Below are 21649 nucleotides of genomic sequence, written 5' to 3'. Positions count from 1 at the left end.
CAAACCTATCACGGGAGTCTCTTTTAACTAGTTTAGTTATTGTGTCCATGCTTGCATGACCTAACTTACGGTGCCATAACCAACTAGCATCATTTTCTTTAGTTTCATTAACAACTAAATATTGGTTATGTTTTGCAAGATCTTCTAGGTCTACAACATATACATTTTCCACGCCTAATCCCTTTAAAAACTAAACTATTATCATTAGGATTTGTTATATGCATAGTGATGGTTTAAACATAACATCATATCTTTATCACATAATTGACTAATGCTTAACAAGTTATGCTTAAGACCATCAACATATCTAACATTATCTATAAAAGTAGAAGGGGTGATTTGAACTTTACCAAATACCAATGATGTGACCTTGGTTGTTGTCTCCAAAAGTCACAGCACCTCCCTTCTTAGCTTCGAGGGGTGAAGAATTGATCTTTATCACCCGTCATGTGCCTTGAGCAGCCACTATCCAATACCAGCAGTTTTTGTTGACCTTGGCTGCAAGACACTCCTACACAAGCAAATCATGTCATCTTAGGTACCCAAGTTTTCTTGGGTCCTTCATGGTTGTCAAGTTGGTTCCTTTTGGAACCCATACCCTTTTTATTTTTCTTTTTGTTTTTACCTTTTCCTATAGGTCACATACATTTACCTTATGTCGATAGTTCCACAACAAAAGCAGGTTATTTTCTTAGTTTTAGTTTCCCCAGCTTTAACAAAGAAGTTACTAAGAAGTTTTTGTTTATTTCTTGGTTTATATCCTAACCCCGCTTTATTAAATACGGCTCGTTGACTATTAAGTATCATGTTTAACTTTTCAGAACTATAGGTAAATTTTTCAACTAAGGGTTTGTATTTGTTAAGTTCTTTAGTTAGTGTTTGATTTTCTGCTTTTAGATCATTAAGTTCTTTTGTGAGATCCTTGTTTAGGATTTGTTTATGGTTTTTGGGTTCTAATGTTTCTTTATTTAGCCTTTCATTTTCTTTAGTTAAGGTATTAGTCTTTTGAGTTAAAAGTTTATTGCTTGTCTTAAGTTCCATATTTTCTTTGGTGATTAAGTCCTTATCCTTAACTAATTTATCGTACTTAAGTATGTATGATTGATTAGCTATTTTTAGTTCTTTATTCTTCAGATTTATTGCCTTATATTCTATCATTAATTCATTAAAAGCATCATAAAGCTCATCAAAAGTAAAATCTAAAGGTGATTCGGATGTTACCTCACTTTCATTGGCCATGAAGCAGAGATTGGCCTTTCCTCTTGTTCCTCATCCGATGAGAGGATGATGAGTCGGAGTCGGATAGAGTCGTGACAAGAGCCTTCTTCTTTTTGTACTTGCTCCCCTTTTTCAGTAAAGGGCATTCAGCTCTTATGTGACCCGGCTTCTTGCACTCGTAACACCCAATCCCCTCGTTTTCCCTTTCCTTACCTTTGTCCTTGCGGTAGAAATTTGAGGGGCCTCTCCTTTGATGATAGGACTTCTTGTGGTTGATGAATCTCTTGAACTTGCGCACAAGAAGAGCCTCACCATCATCTTCCTCATCCTCTTCTTCGTCACTGCTGCTACTGCAAGATAAGTCCTTGTTAGATGAAGTAGATTTTAGAGCTATTACCTTTTTCTTATGGGAGGACTCTTCCTCGTTGTGTTGCTTCATGGTTAGCTCGTGCGTCATTAGGGATCCAGAAGCTCCTCTAGTGGTAACTTGTTCAAGTCCTTGGCTTCTTGGATTGCCGTCACTTTAGCTTCCCACGACCTAGGTAGACACCGAAGGATTTTTCTGACAAGATCACTGTTAGTATAGCTCTTGCCAAGGCTTTTTAGGCCATTGACAATGTCTGTAAACCTAGTGAACATGCTAGTGATTGTCTCATTAGAATCCATTCTAAATAGTTCATACTTATGAACCAGTATATTTATTTGGATTATTTAACTTGATTTGTGCCCTCATGGGTCACTTCAAGTCTATCCCAAATCTCTTTTGCAGAGTTGCAAGTAGAGACCCTATTGAATTCATTTCTATCTAAGGCACAATAAAACACATTCATAGCTTTAGAGTTTAGTTGTGCCTTCCTCATGTCATGTTCATTCCAATCCGTTTCTAGTTTGGGTACCTTGACACCATCTACATATATGGATGGGATGTATGGCCATTTACTACAATAGTCCACATCTCATAGTCTTGAGCTTGGATGAATATTCTCATCCTAGCCTTCCAATATGAGTAGTCAGACCCATTAAAGAATGGGGGTCTTTGGGTGGACTGACCTCATGTGGAAGATCCAAATGGGGTTGTCATTTCGATCTTTTACTCTTGGGTGGAAGAGTTTAGGCTCTGATACCACTTGTTGCCCAGATAGACAACCCAAGAGGAGGGGTGAATTGGGTTTTAAAATAATTTAGATAATTTAAAACGTTATGGATGATTAATTAAAAACTATTGCAAGTTATTTAATTAATTACTATGTGCTGTGAGTAATATGAAATGAGAAGAAGGAGAGACAATCAATCACAAACACAAGTTTTATAGTGGTTCGGAGCTAACCCTTGCTCCTACGTCCACTCCCCAAGTCTCACTTGGGAATTCACTATAATCCCCTTGGATTACAGCCGGTTGTTTTCCAAGCTCACAACCAAACTTGTTGTTTTACGAGCTCACAACGAACTCGGTCGGTTTTCCCAGGCTCACCGACTAGAACCACCCCCGATTGTTTTCCGGGATCACAATCGAACCCTTACACACGTTGGTTTTAACTCGGCTCACCAACCAACCTCAATCCCCTTGATTCAATTCCCGATTGAACCAAGTAAATACAAGTTGTAAAAAGAAAACAGAAAATGAGCTTCTCAAAAAGCAGATGAAAACAATATGAACAATAAATAAAGTTAAGAAGCCTCAAACGCTTTTAGATTGGAGATGAGGAATGGCTTCTTAAACTTCGGGTCTCCTCTTGAAGAGTAGTCGACTTGAATGCAGGAGAAGAAGGCTTTAATTGCTGGGAAGATGTAGTTGGAAGCAGTAAATGCAGATCTTCCTCTTTTTCATTGAAGAGCACGGTGCGGAGCTTGAATGCTTGATTAGTTGGAGTGAAATAGTTGTTCTCTCCCTTGCTACAGTCCTCTGTGGCTATTTAAGCCAACCCCCACGGAAACTAGCTGTTAGAGTGCTTTTTCTGCCCGTTCTGAACACTCTGCGCAGCCTGACAATATGACCGTTGGTGGGTTGGAGTCGACTCGCGCGATCAGAAGTTGACTCGGCTGTAGCGGGAGTCGACTCAAGCTTTTCCGGAGTCGACTCGGCAACTATTCCAAATTTGAATTAAAGTTGCCTTCACGACTGGGAGTCGACTCGTCTTGACCTGGAGTCGACTCGTCAACTTCTGGAGCTGACTTGGCAATTTTGGAGTCGGCTCATCCACTGAAGTCCGTGGATCCAATTTTGAATTTTGTCCACTCGAGTCGACTCGACTGTCCTGGGAGTCGACTCGAATCTCAGAGCCTGAACTCCCGATCCTCTGTCTTTTGGCTCGTCCAGTCTTGGAGTCGACTCGAACTTCCTTGGAGTCGACTCGGCTCTCAGTTTTCGAAAGATGGTCTTCTGTCTTTTGACGTGAAGCTGTCTTGGAGTCGACTCGAGCTGTCTGGGAGTCGACTCGAATCTCAGAGGCAGTAACTTGGTTTTCTGTCTGTCTTGGGGTCGCGGTGTCTTGGAGTCGACTCGCGTATTGCGGGAGTCGACTCGAATCTCAGAGTCCATAAAATGGTCTCTGACTTTCTTTGGTGTACCGCTGAGAGTCGACTCTTGCTTTCTTTGGAGTCGACCTGTCAACCATCGGAGTCGACTCGCGTTCCACTGGAGTCGACTCGAATCTCAGACCCGAAAACTGCTCTCTGACTTTTCTGCCTGTGACTGCTTGGAGTCGACTCTTACTTCCCTGGAGTCGACTTGGTGAACATTGGAGTCGACTCGCGCACTTCAGGAGTCGACTCGTTGACAGGTTCTGAGTTGATCCTTTCTGTTCTTCTGTCTGTTCTCAGTCGGAGTCGACTCGTACTCATCTGGAGTCGACTCGAGCTCGTGCCAGTGAACTTGATACGCTTGGAGTCGACTCGTGATACTCGGGAGTCGACTCGAGTCTCAGACATTGGTTCAAACAGACTCCTTAACTTATCCAACAATTATGAACCAAGTCTTGGGACACTTAGACAGGATTTTCACTGAAACACTCAATTGAATTCATTAGTAATTAAAAGATATACTCAAATGCTTTGAGCTCATCAAAATCAAATGGGGTTTTAATCAATCACTCCACAGGAGGTACTCCAGCGCCGCTGCTTTCGGGAGCTCGCTCATGCGGAAGGACGCCAACTTCGATAGTTGATCCGCTCGGAGGTTCTCCGTCCGGGCGATGTGTTGGATGTGGAAGGAGCTCAGGGTCGAAGTGAGATCCCGCACTTTTCGGAGATACTCCTACATCGTGGGTTCTTTGGCTTCAAAATCACCCAGGACTTGATTTACGACCAGCTGGGAATCACTAAAGACCCTCAGGTCCCTTACTCCCAGCTCGCCGGCCAATTTGAGCCCGGCGATGAGAGCTTCATACTCCGCCGCATTGTTGGAGGCGGGGAACTCGAAGCGTAGGGCCTGCTCGGCGACCACTCCATCTGGACTGGTGAGGATTAGGCCCGCTCCGCTACCCCCCGAGTTCGAGGAGCCATCGACATGTAAAGTCCAGATCGGACTTGGGGTCTGCTCCGCTGGAGCTGGCCTGGCTTCGGGCTCGTCCGGCACTGTGCACTCGACTATGAAGTCGGCGAGTGCCTGTGCCTTGATCGCTGGCCTGGGTCGGTACTCGATGTCGAACTCCCCGAGTTCGATGGCCACTTCGTAATTCGACCGGCGCGATCTGATCGCTGCAGGATCGGCTTCACCGGTTGGTCGGTCAGCACGGCCACTGTGTGAGCTTGAAAATACGGCCGGAGCCTTCGAGCTGAGACGACCAGGGCATAAGCGGTCTTTTCCAGCTTAGAGTACTGGGTCTCGGCGTCCCTCAAGACCCGGCTCGTGTAATATACCGGCTTTTGGAGCTTGCTCTCCTTCCGAACTAGGACCGAGCTCACTGCTACGGGAGAGACAGCCAGGTACAAGTAGAGGAGCTCGCCCTGCTGAGGCTTCGTGAGCAGCGGGGGAGAGGCGAGAAGGCGTTTGAGCTCCTCGAAGGCTTGCTGACATTCGGCCGACCATAGGAAGTCCTTCGGCTTCTTGAGGGCCGCAAAGAACGGAAGGCAGCGCTCGGCCGATCGGGAGACGAACCTTCCGAGAGCTGCAACTCGGCCCGTAAGCCGCTGTACTTCCTTGATTATCCTCGGAGGCATCATTTCCTGGAGCGCTCGGGATCTTCTCGAGATTGGCTTCGATTCCTCGCTGTGTGATTACGAAGCCAAGGAACTTGCCTGAGGTGACTCCGAACGCACATTTAGCTGGATTAAGCTTCATCCGGTGCCTCCGAAGTGTAGAGAATGCTTCACTGAGGTCGGCCACATGATCTTGCGCTATCTGGCTTTTCACCAGCATGTCATCAACATAGACCTCCATGTTTCGGCCTAGTTGGTCTTTTGAATATCCGGTTGACCAGCCTTTGATAAGTTGCTCCGACATTTTTCAAACCGAAAGGCATCACCTTGTAGCAGTAGGTACCTTTGTCGGTGATGAAGGCCGTCTTCTCCTCATCTTCTGGCGCCATCCGGATCTGATTATATCTGGAGAAGGCGTCCATGAATGTCAGCAGCTCGTGCCCCAAAGTGGAGTCCGCAAGCTGATCAATGCTGGGGAGGGGGAAGCTGTCCTTTGGGCAGGCCTTGTTCAGGTCGGTGTAGTCCACGCACATGCGCCATTTTCCGCTAGCCTTTTTGACGAGGACCACGTTGGCGAGCCACTCTGGATAGGATATTTTCCGGATGAAGCCGGCCTTGAGGAGCTTGTCGACTTCCTCAGCTATCGCCCGTTGCCGCTCTGGGGCGGCGTTCCGCTTCTTCTGCTGGACAGGCTTGCAGGGTTTCACCTGGAGTCGGTGGACCACGACCTCCGGGTCTATCCCTAGCATGTCTGCGGGCGACCAAGCGAAGACATCCATGTTGTCCCGCAGGAAGCTGACGAGGCGATCTCTCTTGCGGATGTCAAGGCCGGAGCCGACCTGCACGGTTAGCTTGGGAAAATTTTCTCGTAAAGGAACTTGGATGAGTAGCTCACCGGGCTCTACCCGATTTTTCTGAGGGCCGACCCGTGCCTCCAAGGCCTCGGCCGAGAGCTTTTTGTCTGCTGTCGGTTGCTTCGCCTCACGGGTCGCCATGTAGCATCGCCTCGCTACCATTTGGTCCCCACGAACCTCGCCGACCCCTTGGCTGGTGGGGAACCGCATAAGCAGGTAGCGTGTCGAGACCACAGCTCGGAGGACGTTGAGCCCTGGTCGTCCAAGGATGGCATTGTAAACCGAGGGCAGGCGCACCACAAGGAAACTCATCTTCACGGTGCTCTCTCGGGGGGCAAGTCCGACCGTAACCAGGAGGTCGACCTCGCCCTCTACTGGGATCGAGTCCCCAGTAAAGCCGACCAGCGGGGCGTTCATCCTCCGCAGTTGCTTTTCCATCATCCCCATTCTGGAATAGGCATCAAAATACAAAACGTTCGCCGAGCTTCCATTATCAATCAAAACACGCTTTACATCAAATTTGTTCACAACCATAGAGACGACCACAGCATCGTCATGGGGAGTTTCAACTCCCTTCAGGTCCTCATCTAAAAATGAGATGGCCTCCGAGGCGCGCAAGCGCTTTGAGGTGGTTCCTTCCTCTGGAGCTCCTCCAGCCGAGGCCCCGCCTCGGATGGTGTTGATAGTGCCGGCGATGGGCCTGTTGGCATTTGGATCTTCGGATTGTAGGGGATTCTCCATCGGCCTTCCGGTGGGCCGGTTCCGCACGAACCGGTCGAGCACCCCTCGGCGAATGAGTGCTTCGATCTCGTCCCGGAGCTGGAAGCACTCCTCCGTATCATGGCCGTGGTCCCGGTGAAAGCGACAGTACTTCCGGGGGTTACGCCTGGCCCCGGAGTCTCGTCTCGGGGGCGGGGGCCGGAAGTAGTCTCGGGCCTCGATCTCCATGAGGATTTCGGCCTGAGGAGCGGTAAGGGGAGTGTAGTTTTCATACCTCCCGTTGGATGTGCGGGCTTGTGGAGACCTCGGGCGAGGCGGGGACCTCTGGCGAGGTGGCCTCCGCAGCCGGGGCGGACTCTTCAGGTGGGTCGGGTTCTTGGCTCGGCGCGGGGACGGGCTCCTGGGACGGCCACGCTCCTCGCGGCGCTTTTTCTGCTTCTTGGAGGCCTGCTCGGCCCCGCCCCGTCTGGAAGCAACGGCTTCTTCGGCCTTCGCATACTTCCGCGCCCGAACCAACATCTCGGTGAGATCAGCAGGGAAACTCTTCTCGATGGAGAAGAGGAATCTGTAGGACCGGGCTCCAGTCTTCAACGCTGACATGGCGATTGACTGGTCAAGTTTCCGGACCTCCCATGTTGCGGCGGTAAATCGGTCCAGGTACTCCCTGAGAGACTCTCCCTCCTTTTGTTTTATATCGAGGAGGGAGTCAGAGGTCCGCCGCTGGGGTCGGCTGGCAGCAAAGTTGCTGGCGAACTGCCTGCCGAGCTGCTCGAAGGATGAGACGGTACTAGGCTTCAGCCCAGTAAACCAGAGCCGGGCTGCTCCTCGGAGTGTTGCTGGAAAGGCTTTACAAAGCAGAGCCTCCGAGGCTCCCTGCAGGGCCATTAAGGCCCGATAGCTTTCCAGGTGGTCGAGAGGGTCGGTCCTGCCGTTGTAGGGCTCCACCTGGGGCATCTTGAACCTTGGCGGGACCGGCTCATCTTCGATTTGCTGGGAGAAGGGGGACCTCGTGGTGAACTCAAAGTCACCATCGCGTCCTGTTTTCCTGCCACGGAGCGCCTCAATCTGACGCTCCAGGTTCTCGACTTTCTTGTCGAGCTCATCACTTGGAGGGACCGCCGCAGCGGTCCGCCCCGGCGTGAGTTGTCCTGGGACTGACTCGGCTTCTGACGGTTGTGGCCAGTCTCCAGGACCCCTCACCGGGTGTTCCCCCCAGGGGAGGCCGGAACACGGTGATCTTGGTCTGGAAGGAGCGGTCCACTCACAGGGGGCGCCGGTTGAGCTGGGGTCGGAGGGAGTGGTGCCGTCGGGACGCCCCTAGGTTGCAGGCCTTGGATAGCAGCAGCCAAGGCCTGAACCTGCTGCACCAGGGTATCAAACTGCTCCGGCCGAACTTGGGGAGTCGAATCGGCCGGAGGCGGCGAGTTCTGGACAGAGTGTCCAGGGCTAGGTGGAGGACGTCGGGAGGCGTTGGAAGCTCCCTTGCTTCTCAGCTTCATGGTCGCGACTCGGGCCCTTCCTCTAGCGCCAACTGTTGCTGGAAATTGGACCCGGGGGCGACCGTCGGCCGGAAGGGGGAGGCTCCGCCGCCTGAGTGGCGAGTGACGGTCCGTCGGTGGGTGGCGTCTTCCTGGAGACCTGCAAGAAGCCGGTGGCCGGGCTCTCCGGCGCCGGCCCTCCGATGCTTTTGTCAGCACAGGGGCAATATGTGGGGAAAAATGGACCGAGAGAGAGAGAGAGAGAGCCCCCCCTTGAGTGGAGAAATACTCCTTTTATAGGGAGAGCTAGTTCACCTGTGATGTGACAGAGTCTGTCGTACGATCAATCTTTTAATGCCCGATCATGTAAGTCGATGCCATCATCGCAGGAGATTAGGCCGGAGCCCAAGTCGTCATGGAGCCATGCCGTCATTTATGGGCATGTGAGTTTGCCGTGAAAGGCTTGGTGTCCGTAAGCGATGGAAGTCATACGCCTTAATTGTTGAGTAAGCTGAGGGCCTGCGAACGCCATGCGCTTTGATTGTTGAGTAAACCGGGAGTCTGCACGACTCATATACGTCGGCTGTTGGTGAAGTCAACACGTAATCTTCCGACTAAGCTGCGGGAGGACGTGGCCTCAGGATATGGTTTGCGCGTTCTTGGGTTGGCCAGACTAAGTATTGCTAGGTCAGACCCCGCCCAGGGGGTCCGCTCGGCTGGCTCCTCCTCAGAGGAATGCGCTCGGGTGGCTCCTGCTCGGAGGAATGCGCTCGGCCGGTTCCCGCGCAGGAGCTTGCTTGGCCGGCCCCTGCTCGGCGGAACGGGCTCGGCCGAGGATGCGGCAACACTTTTCCCCCAACACTGGCCATAAATAAATAATAAAGACCTCAAGGGGCTTCCTACATTGATTTCCTATAATGACTTTAAAAAGTAGCAGTTTCCTTTTCTCCACGTCGTTAGTCAATATCATCATGCTGTTGGTTTGTGTCTGATCCTTCCCAGAGCATAGTAATGCTTCGGCAAAAAGTAAACTAAATGAAGTACATAGAAATCTATATGTTGGGATATGCAAGTAACAAGCGACACAAAGTCTAAAATGCAGGACAAGCACTTTGCCCCCCAAAAGAAGGGAGGGAAAATATATTTGCTCACCATATGTTTTAATAATGTCATCTGCAGCCACCTTAAGTTACTAAAAGAAGAAAAATTCAGGCCCTATTTGATATTTTAAAAAAAATAAAAATATGAAATCTAATGCAAAAAAATATATTTGATATTTTAAACAACTTTCTCTGTTCAGTCTGATAATAGTTGCAATGGTTTTGGCAGATACAAAGCATGCAAATTAATTGTTTCTGTTTTGTTCTGTAAATTTTCTGTGATTGGCTTCAGAAGGATGAGAATCAACTGCACATTTCACTATTGTCTCTGTTTCTGTCAATGGGCTATTTATGTTGAAACTTCCGTTCTTATATTGCTTTCATATTTTTTCTGTATATGATTTGATGAGGTTTTGGATTTTTTATGGAAGTCATGGATTTTCTGTTTGGCTATAGTAGCAGTGCTATTGTAATGTTATCGTAGTTTCATTTACAAATTATTTTCTAGTGGTTTTTGACATTTTGTTTGCTTTTCAGGCTGATTGCCCTGATGCATTAGCTCTGCAACTCCTTCTAAAGCTTAAAAGATATTTAAACATTGTGTATGGTTTAAATGATGCCTAGTGCCACGTCTGTTCTTTCTTAACTTATCAGTCATTTCTTGCCTGTTCTTTGCTGCAGTGCATGTACATTTAATTATCTCAAGCCAGTTAATGAAATCTACATTTCTTTCCAAATTAGGCATTTTGCCTAAAGGAATCCAAAGCCTGGAGAGATGCTATCTAAGCAAAATATTCCCTTCAACATCCATGGTGCTCCTATCATTTTGCCTACTTCCTATGAAGATATGGTTCAAAAATACCAGGTTTGCCACTAAAACTTTAGATTTCTTAATTTACACCGTATTTCTGCACTGCTAATATAATCTCACATTTTTCACCATGAAGTGTTTGGATCTTCTGGACATTTGGTTGTCGTTTCTCCTATCTTATGTTGAAAACCTATTTTGTCGGACATACATCTATCAGCAATTTGGTCAGCCTTCAGCTTCACATCAAAGTAAATATGCTTCCATTTTATTGGCTAATTAGTCATATAACTATAGAGCAACACTTGGCTGAAAACATTTCATGTTGTATTTCCCTTTACTTCCCAACCATAGCCCTATTATTGACTGTTTTAAAGGTTAAAATCTATTATCCTATTAGTGTTAAGCATTTTCTCGTGCCCCTGACAATATAAAATTTCCATATTGCACTAATTCATAATATGATATTGTAATGCAGGAGTTCAAGAGGTTGTTTAGGGAAGATGCTATGGATTATGCTACGTGCACAGCTAATGTCAAGAGGAAACGACCTACTCCAAGAAGTTTGAGAGGTGGAAAAGCTCCGCGGGATAAAGGTGAAGATGATGATGATGGAGAAGATGATGATGACGACTGTATGGGAGGGCCACGAAGGCTCGACTTTAGAAACGAAAAAAGCAATGGCAACAGGTTACCAGACAACAACAGTTGTAATTATAACTTGTGCGACATTACTGTACATTATATGATTATAGTGAGAAGGAAGGGTTGGGGTGGGAATTATTCAATAGTAGTGACAAAGTAGGACCATTCAAATTGTGCTCCTGTTTCAAAGTAATGGCAATTAATTGTGGTAGTTTGTCTAGTTCGCCATGGCATCATAACCCATCAGGTTTTGGTTTACATGCTGTCTATGCCGACCTTTCAAGTATATTAGCTTCAAAGTGATATGGATGCATGTTTGGAAGAAGCAGGCTGGCCCAGTTTTGTCAATCTTATGTCAATTGAAAAGTGATTTCTATATTGGCAAATGAAATGTGTTAATTTTGTGAAAAACAATAATTCTTCCATGGGCATCATGTAAGTTGAGATTTTTTTACTTTCGTACCTTCAATGACCTGTACATGCAATAGTAACATGGCTGCAGCTGATATGGGCAACAAGCAGAATTATCTCTGTAAGCTTTCCAAGAACATCAGGAGGGGAACATCTGTTGGTGGAGCTGGAACGATTCAAATTTCGAATTAGCACACTATTGTTTAAGGTCCCCTGCTTTGAAGATGATAAAATGAAAACAACAGCTGATTTATATTTTTTGTGAAATTTTCTTTTTCTCGTTTGTTAGAGGAATCGGCAAAAGTCAAACAGATGTCATGTGGTAGCTCCCTTAAATGCTTCGTTTTTTCCTGCAGGATGGAACTCTAAAACCTTATTCCCAGCATATGCGCTATGGTGATCAGCTGCAACCAGCAGAGATGAGATAAATTATTTCTTCTTAATGTATCATAAAGATGATTATATGTATCTATCATGTGTTCTACGACTGTAATCATCGAAGGGACAGCAGCTAGTGGGCATGAGAGAGCTCTGTTCTCTTATCCGTCTTCCTTCATTTTCTATCGTTCCTTCACTTCTGTTCTCTTTCCAGCGGTGCCGTGCTGACAGGCTCTATTGGATGGTGGGAAAGAGTGGCTAGAAATTTCATTTTGGGAAATCGAGTCGAGTTTGGATCCTGTATTCCTGTTGTGCGTGTTTTGTGCCGTACAGCACTCGGTAGCTGCCACGTGAGCCATTTGTCTCGATGATTGATGATGTGGCGCAGTAGAATTTTCTTCGGTGCAAGCACGCACCGCAGTGGATCCCGTTGGAGTCAATGCCGTGGACACGATGCCTTGGAGTCAATGCCGTGGACACGATGCCTTGTCTCACGGCTCATATTTTTAGCCCATTGAAAATTGGTGGATAGGGACTGGAGCGGGGAGGCTGTAAGCAGTCTCTATTAGATTCCATTTCATATTAGATTCCTGCATCGATGCCCGACCCTGATCGCCGGTAGCTCTCTTCCTTTGCTCCCAGTCCCAACTAGTCTAGGAAGAAGATGGCGATGATATTGGAGGCCTTCGTCTCCAGTTTTGCTGAACTACTGGTCGAGTCGGCGAAGAAAGAGGTTGACATGCTCTTGGGTGTGCCAGGCGAGATCAAAAAGCTCCAGAACAAGCTCCGTAAGATCAGCAAACTCCTTGCCGATGCCGAGAGGAAGAGGATCAATGATGAGGCCGTGGATGACTGGCTCAAGGAGCTCAAGGATTTCATGTACGACGCTGATGACATCCTCGACCTCTATCGCATCGAGGCCGACAAGTGTTGTGAAGGTTCTTCCTCCACTTCTTCGGTATGCTTCCCCTTCCCCCTTCTCTCTTGCATCAGAAAGCCTCTAGTTGCTCATGAGATTGGCACGAAAATTAGAGGACTCAATCTGAAGCTTGAGGAAATTTGGAAGGGGAGGTCTGATCTCAATCTTGTTGAACTCACTTCCCATGACAAGCAGCCAGTGACATCTCAAAGTAGTCGCATGACATCTCCTGTAGGTGAGATTGATATTGTAGGATCTGAAATTGAAGAGCACACTCAGAGCTTGGTTGATTCGGTAATTAAGGATGACGGACGGAGAAACATTCTTGTTTTCACAATTGTGGGTGCGGGGGGGATTGGTAAGACCACACTTGCTAGAAGGATATATAATGACCAGAGGATTCAGGAGGAGTTCTCAGTGAAGAAGTGGGCGTGTATATCGCAAGAGTTTGATGAGATAAATTTGCTGAGAGATATCTACGACGGAAACAAGAATGAGCTTGCCCGGGATCAGAGTAAGTCCTCGCTTGAGCCCGAAGTCGAGAGCAGTCTTAGGGGTAAGAAGTTGTTTCTTGTCCTTGATGATCTTTGGACCGCAAAGGTTTGGTGTGGCTTGTTATGTAACACAGTAAAAAGTTGTGCTGCTGGCAGTAGGATCCTTGTCACTACAAGAAATGAACAGATCGCGAAGCAGATGATGGCAGTGCACACCCATTACGTCCACAAACTGTCTTCAGAGGATAGTTGGTCATTGCTCTGCAAGAAGGTGGTCTTGACAGGAGAGGAGGGAGAGATCCAGCATCTCAAGGACATAGGGATGGAGATTGTTAAGAAATGTGATGGCCTTCCTCTAGCCATCAAAGCGGTTGCAGGGGTTCTATGCACGAAGGAGAAGACCAGGAGAACTTGGAATGGAGTTCTTGAAAGCACTGCATGGTCCTCATCCGGGCTTCCTGAGGAGGTTAAGGGAGCATTATATTTGAGTTACGAAGACCTACCAAGCTATCTGAAGCAATGTTTTATATACTGCTCATTGTTTCCTGAAGACTGCATAATCAATATGGATACTATTACTCGACTTTGGATTGCTGAGGGATTTGTGAAAGCTGAGGGGAGTTCGACTGTTGAAGAGACAGCAGAAGAGTACTATAGAGAGTTAATTATGCGGAATCTTCTGCAGCCATATGCGGAATCTAATAAAGATCGAGGTGAATTCCAGATGCATGACCTCTTGCACTGTCTTGCTCAGTATCTGGCACGAGATGAGAGCTCGGTTGTTAGGAAGGGACATGAAGCAGGCAGCAGTAACGGGCCGATGAAGCTACGTCGGGCATACGTAAGAGGCCGTGAAACAACGGAAATCTTTGATGTGTTAGTAAAACAGGACTCGCTGAGAACTCTAATATGGAGAGGGACTCAGATGTCTGAGACCCAGATAGATGTTGTTTTTAATAAAATTTCTCGTTTAAGATTGCTGGATCTGGTTTTCTCATATATTCAAAGGTTGCCGGATTCTTTGGGGAACCTCAAACACCTAAGGTACCTAAATATGTCGTCGTCCCAGATAAGTGTCATGCCGGAAAGCATAGGGAATCTCAGAAATTTACGATACTTGAATATCTCATGCACCAAGATAAGCGTGATACCAGAAAGCATAGGAAATCTCACAAATCTCCAGTACTTGACTGTCAACTTCTGTTGGTCCCTTTCTCGCCTTCCCAACAGTATCGTGAATTTACACAACCTTAGGAGCCTCGATCTTTTTGAGACGGGGGTGGTGGGGATGCCCGCGGGGCTAGGGAGGCTTCAAAATCTTCAACTACTACGTGGATTTAACTGCACGATGAAAGAATTGAGATCTCTCTCGTGTCTCACGGATCTCTCAATCAAATAAGTTGGAGTGGCATATCCAGCAGCTCTGAGGCAAAAGCAGCCGAAATTGGAAACAAATCCAAGCTTTGGTCACTCGAGCTGAGATGCACGCTAAGCCTTCAACCCACTGAGGAGGAGATGAGGAGAATCGAGGAGGTGTTTGAAGAGCTCCACCCTCCTCCCTGCCTGGAACGACTGAGCATTGCGTGTTACTTCGGCCGTGAGTTCTCAAAGTGGATGGCAGAGACATCTTCATCAACATCAATTCTTTTTCCACATTTGAGGCGGTTGGAGCTACACTATTGCAATTATTGTGAGCAGCTTCCACCTTGTGGGTTGCTCCCTCATCTAGAATTTCTCCACATCGAGGGTGCTGCATCAGTCATAGACGTTGGACCTGAATTTTTGGTCGGCGGTAGAGCAAGAGTAGATTCTTCCAAGTGTGCATTCCCCAAGCTGGAGACACTAGAGTTCAAATATATGCGTAATTGGCAGGAATGGAATTGGGACAAAGGCACACAAGCAATGCCATGCCTAAAGCACCTGCACCTTCTACTCTGCCCCAAGTTGAAGGCTCTTCCCGAGGGTCTCCTACTCCACGCAACCTCCCTGACAACATTGAGGATCTGTCATGCGGGCAGCCTAACGACAATTCAGAACCTCCGTTCGCTCAAAGAATTGAATATATTGAAAAATCCCAACCTGGAGAAAGTTTCACACCTTCCTGCGCTCGCAACCCTCGAGGTTAAGGACTGCCCGAAATTGCAAGTGATGGAGAATCTTCAATCCTTGAAAAGGATGAAACTGGTCGATTATGAAATGAAATCGCTCCCGTCATGCTTACTGAAAGGAGTACATATGGCTCATCTGGAGAAGCTGGAGATCTGGTGCAGCTCAGAACTCAAGACAAAAATTTGCCAAAGGGCCAGCCCAGAGTGGCAAATAATCCAAGGCATCCAGCAGGTGCGTGTATATATACTCAAGATGATGAATCGGTGCATGCCTTCTATAACAAGTCGCCCTACAGTTTCACTATAAATTTCGACAACACCGCCACCAGCAGCAGTGGCACTGCTCTCTAATCAATTTCAACCATGGTTTCTGTTCTTTCCAGGTATACAACTTTGCTTAACCTGTCTTCAATTTATCGCTCTTTTCTTTATGTCCTTTCAAGATAGGATGTATTCATCTATCCTAGCAGCAGCTTATGAGATATTTACATTGCAATAGCAGCCAGCTGAGCCCTTTATTTCCTTGATACATGTTTTAAAGTTTATTTTGATTGATTCTAATAATGGGAAAAGTTTTCTAGACTTATTTTTCCAAGGAAAAATTTGATAGAATTGTTAGGCAGAGCATCTAAAAGAACTAGAAGAATAGGGATTCTATGCTTCTTTTTAGCCAACGTACTTAGCAATTAGATCTTTATTTATTTATTCTTTTTCTTTTTGGCTACCGATAACAACATCAGTTCTTGTGGATTTGGTTTCTAATGACATGCAGCAACTGGAAACTGCAAATTATTATCTATATCAGAGAAGCCTCAAAAACTTTGCTGCTGTTTAGTTCCTACAACCAGGGTTGTCTAACCTCAAAAATATGCTCTTCTTATTGTTGTTTCAGCTAAAAATAAAATTCATTTTAATAATTTCCACATATTGTTGATAAATTCCGGTAGAAGCTGATTTTCCTTTTATTCCACATGTTAAATTTGCAGCATTTACGACAATTCCTGTTGGATTTACTTGCTATATGCACCTCCGTTACTGATATAAGGAATACTTAATTTCATGCAATTCAGTTATCTATATGTATCTCTTGCCCATTGGTCCAGAACCTTAGTAGAATGATGGTTGTTTATGCTTCTATCTTCAGAGTTCAGAACCATATAAGTACTAGCAGAACTATCATTTATTGTGCCATTTTGATGCTTAATCCAGTAGCTTATATGATCTTGTTTCTTTGCCCTGCGAACTGGTTCCGGAAAATGCAAAGCAGGAATGGGAAATTTATGGGTTGACAAGAATGAGAACTGGGAAGCTATGAATCTATGACCGCCTGAAAAGCTAAAATTGTTGTAGCCCAAATTTCTTAGAATGACTAATAGAAAGTTATTAATGGAGTAGCTTTTTGTCAGGTCATATTTCTTATGATCCCAATGCCTTTTTTGCTCCTCGCGTAAGTTTTCACAGTGGATGACAGTTACAAAATTTTGACTGTCTTTGTCAATTGCTTGATAGATGACTAATATCACATCTTTATGATCTAAATGTATCGAGTTGTTGCAATGGGAAACAGAGGAATGTATCAAGCTGAGGATGACCGGTATGATGGCTTCCATGGATGAACTCTCCAAACTTTCTTCAGGTAAGCATTTGGACTTCTCCCTACGAAGATTATTGATAATAAAAGATGACTTGTCTAGTAGTATTCCATATTTGTTCATTAGTTTTTATTTAACAGTCTTTGTTCCTCTTCAATCTCGATGTTGCAGGATTTTCGGTTACATGCAATGCATGGGAAAGCTAGCATGAATCGCTAGCACGCTTCAGGAGACTCCAATGAAGCTCTACTTTTTTGGGCAATACAAATATCTTTATTTACTCTTTCTCAATCAGCATAGGATATTAAATGTTCTTCCTCATGCAATTTGTAGCATTTTGGAATTATGAGAACAGAGCGCAGCCACAGGCCTATGGAGGCATTATTTTGACTAGTGTTTTAGGGGATTTTGCAAGTTTAGATTTTGTTTAAAAAACAATCCAAGATGTACCCCAACAAACTGCAAAACTTGCCTGTTTGTGGCAGATGGGAGAGAAATATTCTAGCTAGTATTCCACTATGATAATTTGCTGCATTGCATTTCGAAATTTTGATGTCTAGCAGAATGCAGGTCCCATAATCCATCAGGGAAGTTTCTGATACCATATGAGATTTTTGACTCACCTAGTCTTGTTGCAAGTTCATAGCACTCATATGTCCAAATGTCAGATACAGATTATTGAGAAGTCCAATTTAACAGGAATAGGTCAGCAGTAGATACTTCCATCACAAGAGGTAAATTATTGTGCTTATTGATATCCTTCCCTTGCTAAACATGTTATGCTGCTCGAGTTCTGATGTCCTTGGGGTGTCCTCTGATGGCGAGACTTCTCAAAATGAATGCTTGTTCTTGTGGCCTGATAAGATGGCGTTCTTGTTTCACTCCAAACGTTTGGATGAGAATGTTTGAAAATCTCATTTCAGTTAAATGATTTGGATGTTCCCAACTGCTCCAACCATGAAAGAATTTCAAATCTTCGTTCATTGGTGACTCTGGATGTTTGCGAGTGCCTGCTGTGAAAATCGTGCAGAACTGCAATGTGCCGAGCAATCTGGAGTTGGTAGAGTTTAGAATGCAGTCTCTCCTACGATGATTGCTAGGACATCACAAAGCTGCGGAAGCTAGTAATGCTGCAATGCAACTCCAAACGTTGGATACTGCATGCAAGTTGGATTTGTTAGAGAAGATGCACACGATGATTGTCATAGTGTCCTAAGATCCTTATTCTTGCCCACTGAATGGCCAGGCTTTATAGCCAACGGCAGCAGATTTTGGGTGGGAAGAACGGAATGAAATGCAATGCCATTTTTATCTCTTCCCAGTATCTGGAATGTGCAAAGTATATTACATTTTTTTCTTCAATTGAGGGGACACGTGATACTCTTTTTCATCAATATGTTCTTCCAATATTTGTGGTTGCAGGATGAAATAGTTATGGCAGGCCAGCCGCAGGCCAGCAAGATGTACGTTTTCATTTGAGCTGAGTTATAGTTTCTTGTATTTGATGCATTGAGGTGCCATAATGCGGATTTTTGAGGTCTCCCGTATCAAAACAGTAATCTGCATAGAAATATATATATATATATGAACTGCTTCATTCTTCTTGTTTTCCTTTCAATCCAAATCTTGCAAAAAATTGCGGGACTTCTTCAGATGAGGTTTCTGAGAGGTATGCTGGAGTAGAATCAACTTAAGATGCTTGACCTGTGTCTGGACTAGCCAATCAATGAATTGATGCTTTCCACAAGACATTCCTCCAGGAAATTGGAAAATGGCAACGACAATACGTTTAGTTTGCTTTTCTTTTGTTTCTCATAACTAATTAGAAGCAGCGGATTGGCCCTGACAGCTAACAATCAAATCCGGAACATAACGCTAAACCTGCTACCGAGGGATACTGCCATGATAACACAAATCCAACAATAGAAAACGTGTGGGACATTCCATCTCAAATAAAATATAACAAAAGGATTTAAGTCTATCATCTGTAAAATAAATAAATAAATAAATAAGTGCCCGTAAGAGTGTCTAGATCCAAATTTAAATGCCAAAAATTCATAACCTCAAAATTCCATAAAATCATCAACTAAGACAATAATCAACTAATAAGCTAAAATTCTACTACAATAGCTTCTTAGTATATTTAATGGATAGTGAATTTGGATCCTTTTGTTATATTTTATTTGAGGTGGATTTGTATATAGATTATGATTGTTGTGCAGGTGACACTAACATCTGCGGGGGAATTGTTCAAATGTATTGGAACAGTATCTTGGAAAGATGCTTGGATGTGAGGGAACAAGTTTGTCACTCTTCTTTTGTTTCTTTCCAAATAAGAAATCTATGTATGTTTGTGACCCGCTCATAGATTGTCCTTTTCCAATGCTGTTTTTACATTTGATATTTTAATTCTATTTTGTGCAGATTGTGGAAATTGTACTACGTCAAGGTTTGGTTCATCCAATTACGTGTGTTCCATATCTTGTAGCACTTGAACCTGATCCACTGAAGGTGGATTCAAAGTTGGCCCATCACTTGCTCATGAACATGAAAGAAAAGTACATGGCAATCAAATTAGCCATATTGTCTATATTAATTTTTAAAAGAGTAGATGCCCTACAAGCCAATCGCAATATGTATTGTGAAGGATTTTCTTTTGATTTTCTAAATCATGTACATGACATTTAATATAAATAAAGGCATTGTGTTTCATCATATGCTGTTGATTATATTTGTGATGAACCTCTTAGATTAAGACAATGATTTTGAGGCTATGATGAGATCATACTAGTGAGACCTAAAATCTTAAAATCCTAATCTTAAATATTCCCAGTCATTGGTACATTGAGTCGAGGATCAATGTTTACCGGAAAGACTGGCACATCTTATGTATGCTCGATGCAGAGGGTGATTGATCTCACAATCACTTGTGTGGAGACACTAATACAAAGATGTGGGTGCTCATTAGAGAAATGAGTTCACTGAATTGACCTACAAAGAGAAATCTTATGAAGTCTTACTTACATGTCAAAAGATGATTCTCTTAGTGGGAGTTGTGCAACTGATCCTTTGACCTGAGATCACCATAGTATCTTGTGCACATAAATCCATATTTTGGTTTCCACTCATTCATGACAATAAGTTATGTACGAGGTCTTCTGGATATGGTGGAATGTGTACGAAGGTTATGAGTAGGTCAACAAGGAATTAATCACTTCTAGTAAGAGAAGATCACATCCTATTTATTCTAATCATATGATAATTCAGAAAGTCTTTGATCAAAGCACAATGAAAATTAGAAAGAGTTTCTAATATTTCATTATTCGAATTATCATTAGAAGATTGAGAAATATATGAATATAAAATTGAGTTTGACATATATTCATACTTATATACATATTCGGGATGCAGTTTGATTAAAGGATTGAATTGCACGGTAACTTGCCACTGAAGGGTATTTTTGGTATTTTCACCAAATTCCATATTTTCCGGGTAGACATGACACGTTGCTAGACGTCAATATTGTCTTATAGGTTTGATCGAATTAAAGAGTTTAATTCGATCACCAATTAGAAAGGATTCTAATTGTTAAGTTTGGGTTCGCGCAGTTTGGACTTAAATCGATTAGAAGAGTTCTAATCAAGTTGGGTCAACTTGCACTCACACCTATTGGTGGCTAAGTATGGAACCCAATGGGTCACACACAAGAAAACTTATTAAGGGTCTAATTGGATTAGATCATGTTTGCAAGATAGACATCCTAGCAGGTGTTGCAAACCCTTAGCTCTTGATTCGAATTGGATTCGAATCTGATTCTTAATTGATCTAATTTGATTAGATCATCTTCTAATATGGGTTAGCCAAGAGTTGGCACCTAATTGGCTTGGTTTGAGTCTAATTGGATTAGATTTAATAAATCATTCAATCTAGACCGTTAGATCTTGATCTACCGTTGGATGAAGACATAATGGAGAGTTGGTTGAACCCAATTGGATTGGGTTAGAGGATGGCTATCATAATTGACCATTGGATCTTAATCCCACCATTGGATGAAGACATAATGGGTCAAGTAAATGGCGCCTTGCATTGGAGCCCTTGGATCATCATCATGAAAGATCAAGAGGTGAGGCATGATGGACATGTGATTAGCATGTGATGTTGACTTGGTCAAAATATGGCACCACATGAAAGGACATATCATTTGATACACCTCTTCACTTGATCTGCACCTCCTCTTATTTGATATGGCCCTTAGATGATGTCCTTTCATGAAAGGATGTGTGGATGGGATGCATCCCTTGGAGATGCATCCCTACACCTATTATAAATAGGCTAGCACTCCATGGGTTTCATCATTCCAACTCCACCCCACTCCTCTATTCTTTCTTTCTTACATTAGTTTCTTTCTTTCTAGCATTGCTTCTAGTGTGTCCTAAGCCAAGACAAGGTGGTCTTCTTTAGGACAAAAGGATTAGAAGTAATTTTAGAAGGTTAAAGAAAAATAGAAAGAAAGGAAAGCAAGCCATTAGAGTTCTTTAAGAATTCTGCATTAAGGATCAAAGTCTTTGGAGCTTAAGACTTAAATCAAGTTTTCGTGTGGATCAACGTTGGAGGGTGAACACTTGGGCACCTAGTGGAAATTCTGCATATTGGATTAGCGTTAGAGGTATTCTTCTATTTCTGCATTTATATTATATTATTTGATTGCTTCCATTAAGGTGATCTTGGCTTATAAGGGTTTTATGTTAAGAAACTTTATCAAGAAATTTTTAAAATTCCTAACTTCC

The 21649-nt window shown here is 44.3% G+C and overlaps 2 protein-coding genes across 4 annotated transcripts; both read left to right on the top strand.

The window, feature by feature from the left end:
• Positions 1-10166: 10166 nt before the first annotated feature.
• Positions 10167-11799, top strand: LOC113461454 (sister chromatid cohesion protein SCC2-like). The gene is made up of 3 exons (XM_039121121.1): positions 10167-10372; positions 10794-11051; positions 11728-11799. The coding sequence occupies exons 1-3, from the start codon at positions 10283-10285 to the stop codon at positions 11797-11799; spliced, it is 420 nt and encodes a 139-aa protein (XP_038977049.1). The 5' UTR covers positions 10167-10282.
• Positions 11800-12320: 521 nt separating this feature from the next.
• On the top strand, positions 12321-17370 carry LOC113461453 (disease resistance protein RGA2-like). 3 transcript variants are annotated; one of them, XM_039121124.1, is made up of 3 exons: positions 12321-15653; positions 16819-16906; positions 17034-17370. In XM_039121124.1, exon 1 carries the CDS (start codon positions 12414-12416, stop codon positions 14559-14561), a length of 2148 nt encoding a protein of 715 aa, XP_038977052.1. In that variant the 5' UTR covers positions 12321-12413; the 3' UTR covers positions 14562-15653; positions 16819-16906; positions 17034-17370. The 3 variants fall into 3 exon arrangements, with proteins under 3 accessions (XP_038977052.1, XP_038977051.1, XP_038977050.1); XM_039121123.1 differs by having other exon boundaries at positions 16538-16906; XM_039121122.1 differs by having other exon boundaries at positions 12321-16906.
• The last annotated feature ends 4279 nt before the right edge of the window (positions 17371-21649 follow it).

The sequence above is a fragment of the Phoenix dactylifera genome, unplaced genomic scaffold (assembly GCF_009389715.1).
Source record: "Phoenix dactylifera cultivar Barhee BC4 unplaced genomic scaffold, palm_55x_up_171113_PBpolish2nd_filt_p 000978F, whole genome shotgun sequence".
Taxonomy (NCBI): Eukaryota; Viridiplantae; Streptophyta; class Magnoliopsida; order Arecales; family Arecaceae; genus Phoenix; species Phoenix dactylifera.
Note: the sequence above shows the minus strand (reverse complement) of the source record. Positions and strands in the feature narration are given on the sequence as shown.

Excerpts from the sequence above, each read along its gene's own strand:
- LOC113461453 (XM_039121124.1), top strand. The coding sequence starts at position 12,414 with ATGGCGATGATATTGGAGGCCTTCGTCTCCAGTTTTGCTGAACTACTG.
- LOC113461454 (XM_039121121.1), top strand. The coding sequence starts at position 10,283 with ATGCTATCTAAGCAAAATATTCCCTTCAACATCCATGGTGCTCCTATC. Across the intron at positions 10,373-10,793 it reads ATATGGTTCAAAAATACCAG|GAGTTCAAGAGGTTGTTTAG; the intron begins GTTTGCCACTAA and ends ATTGTAATGCAG. Across the intron at positions 11,052-11,727 it reads ATAACTTGTGCGACATTACT|GATGGAACTCTAAAACCTTA; the intron begins GTACATTATATG and ends TTTTTCCTGCAG.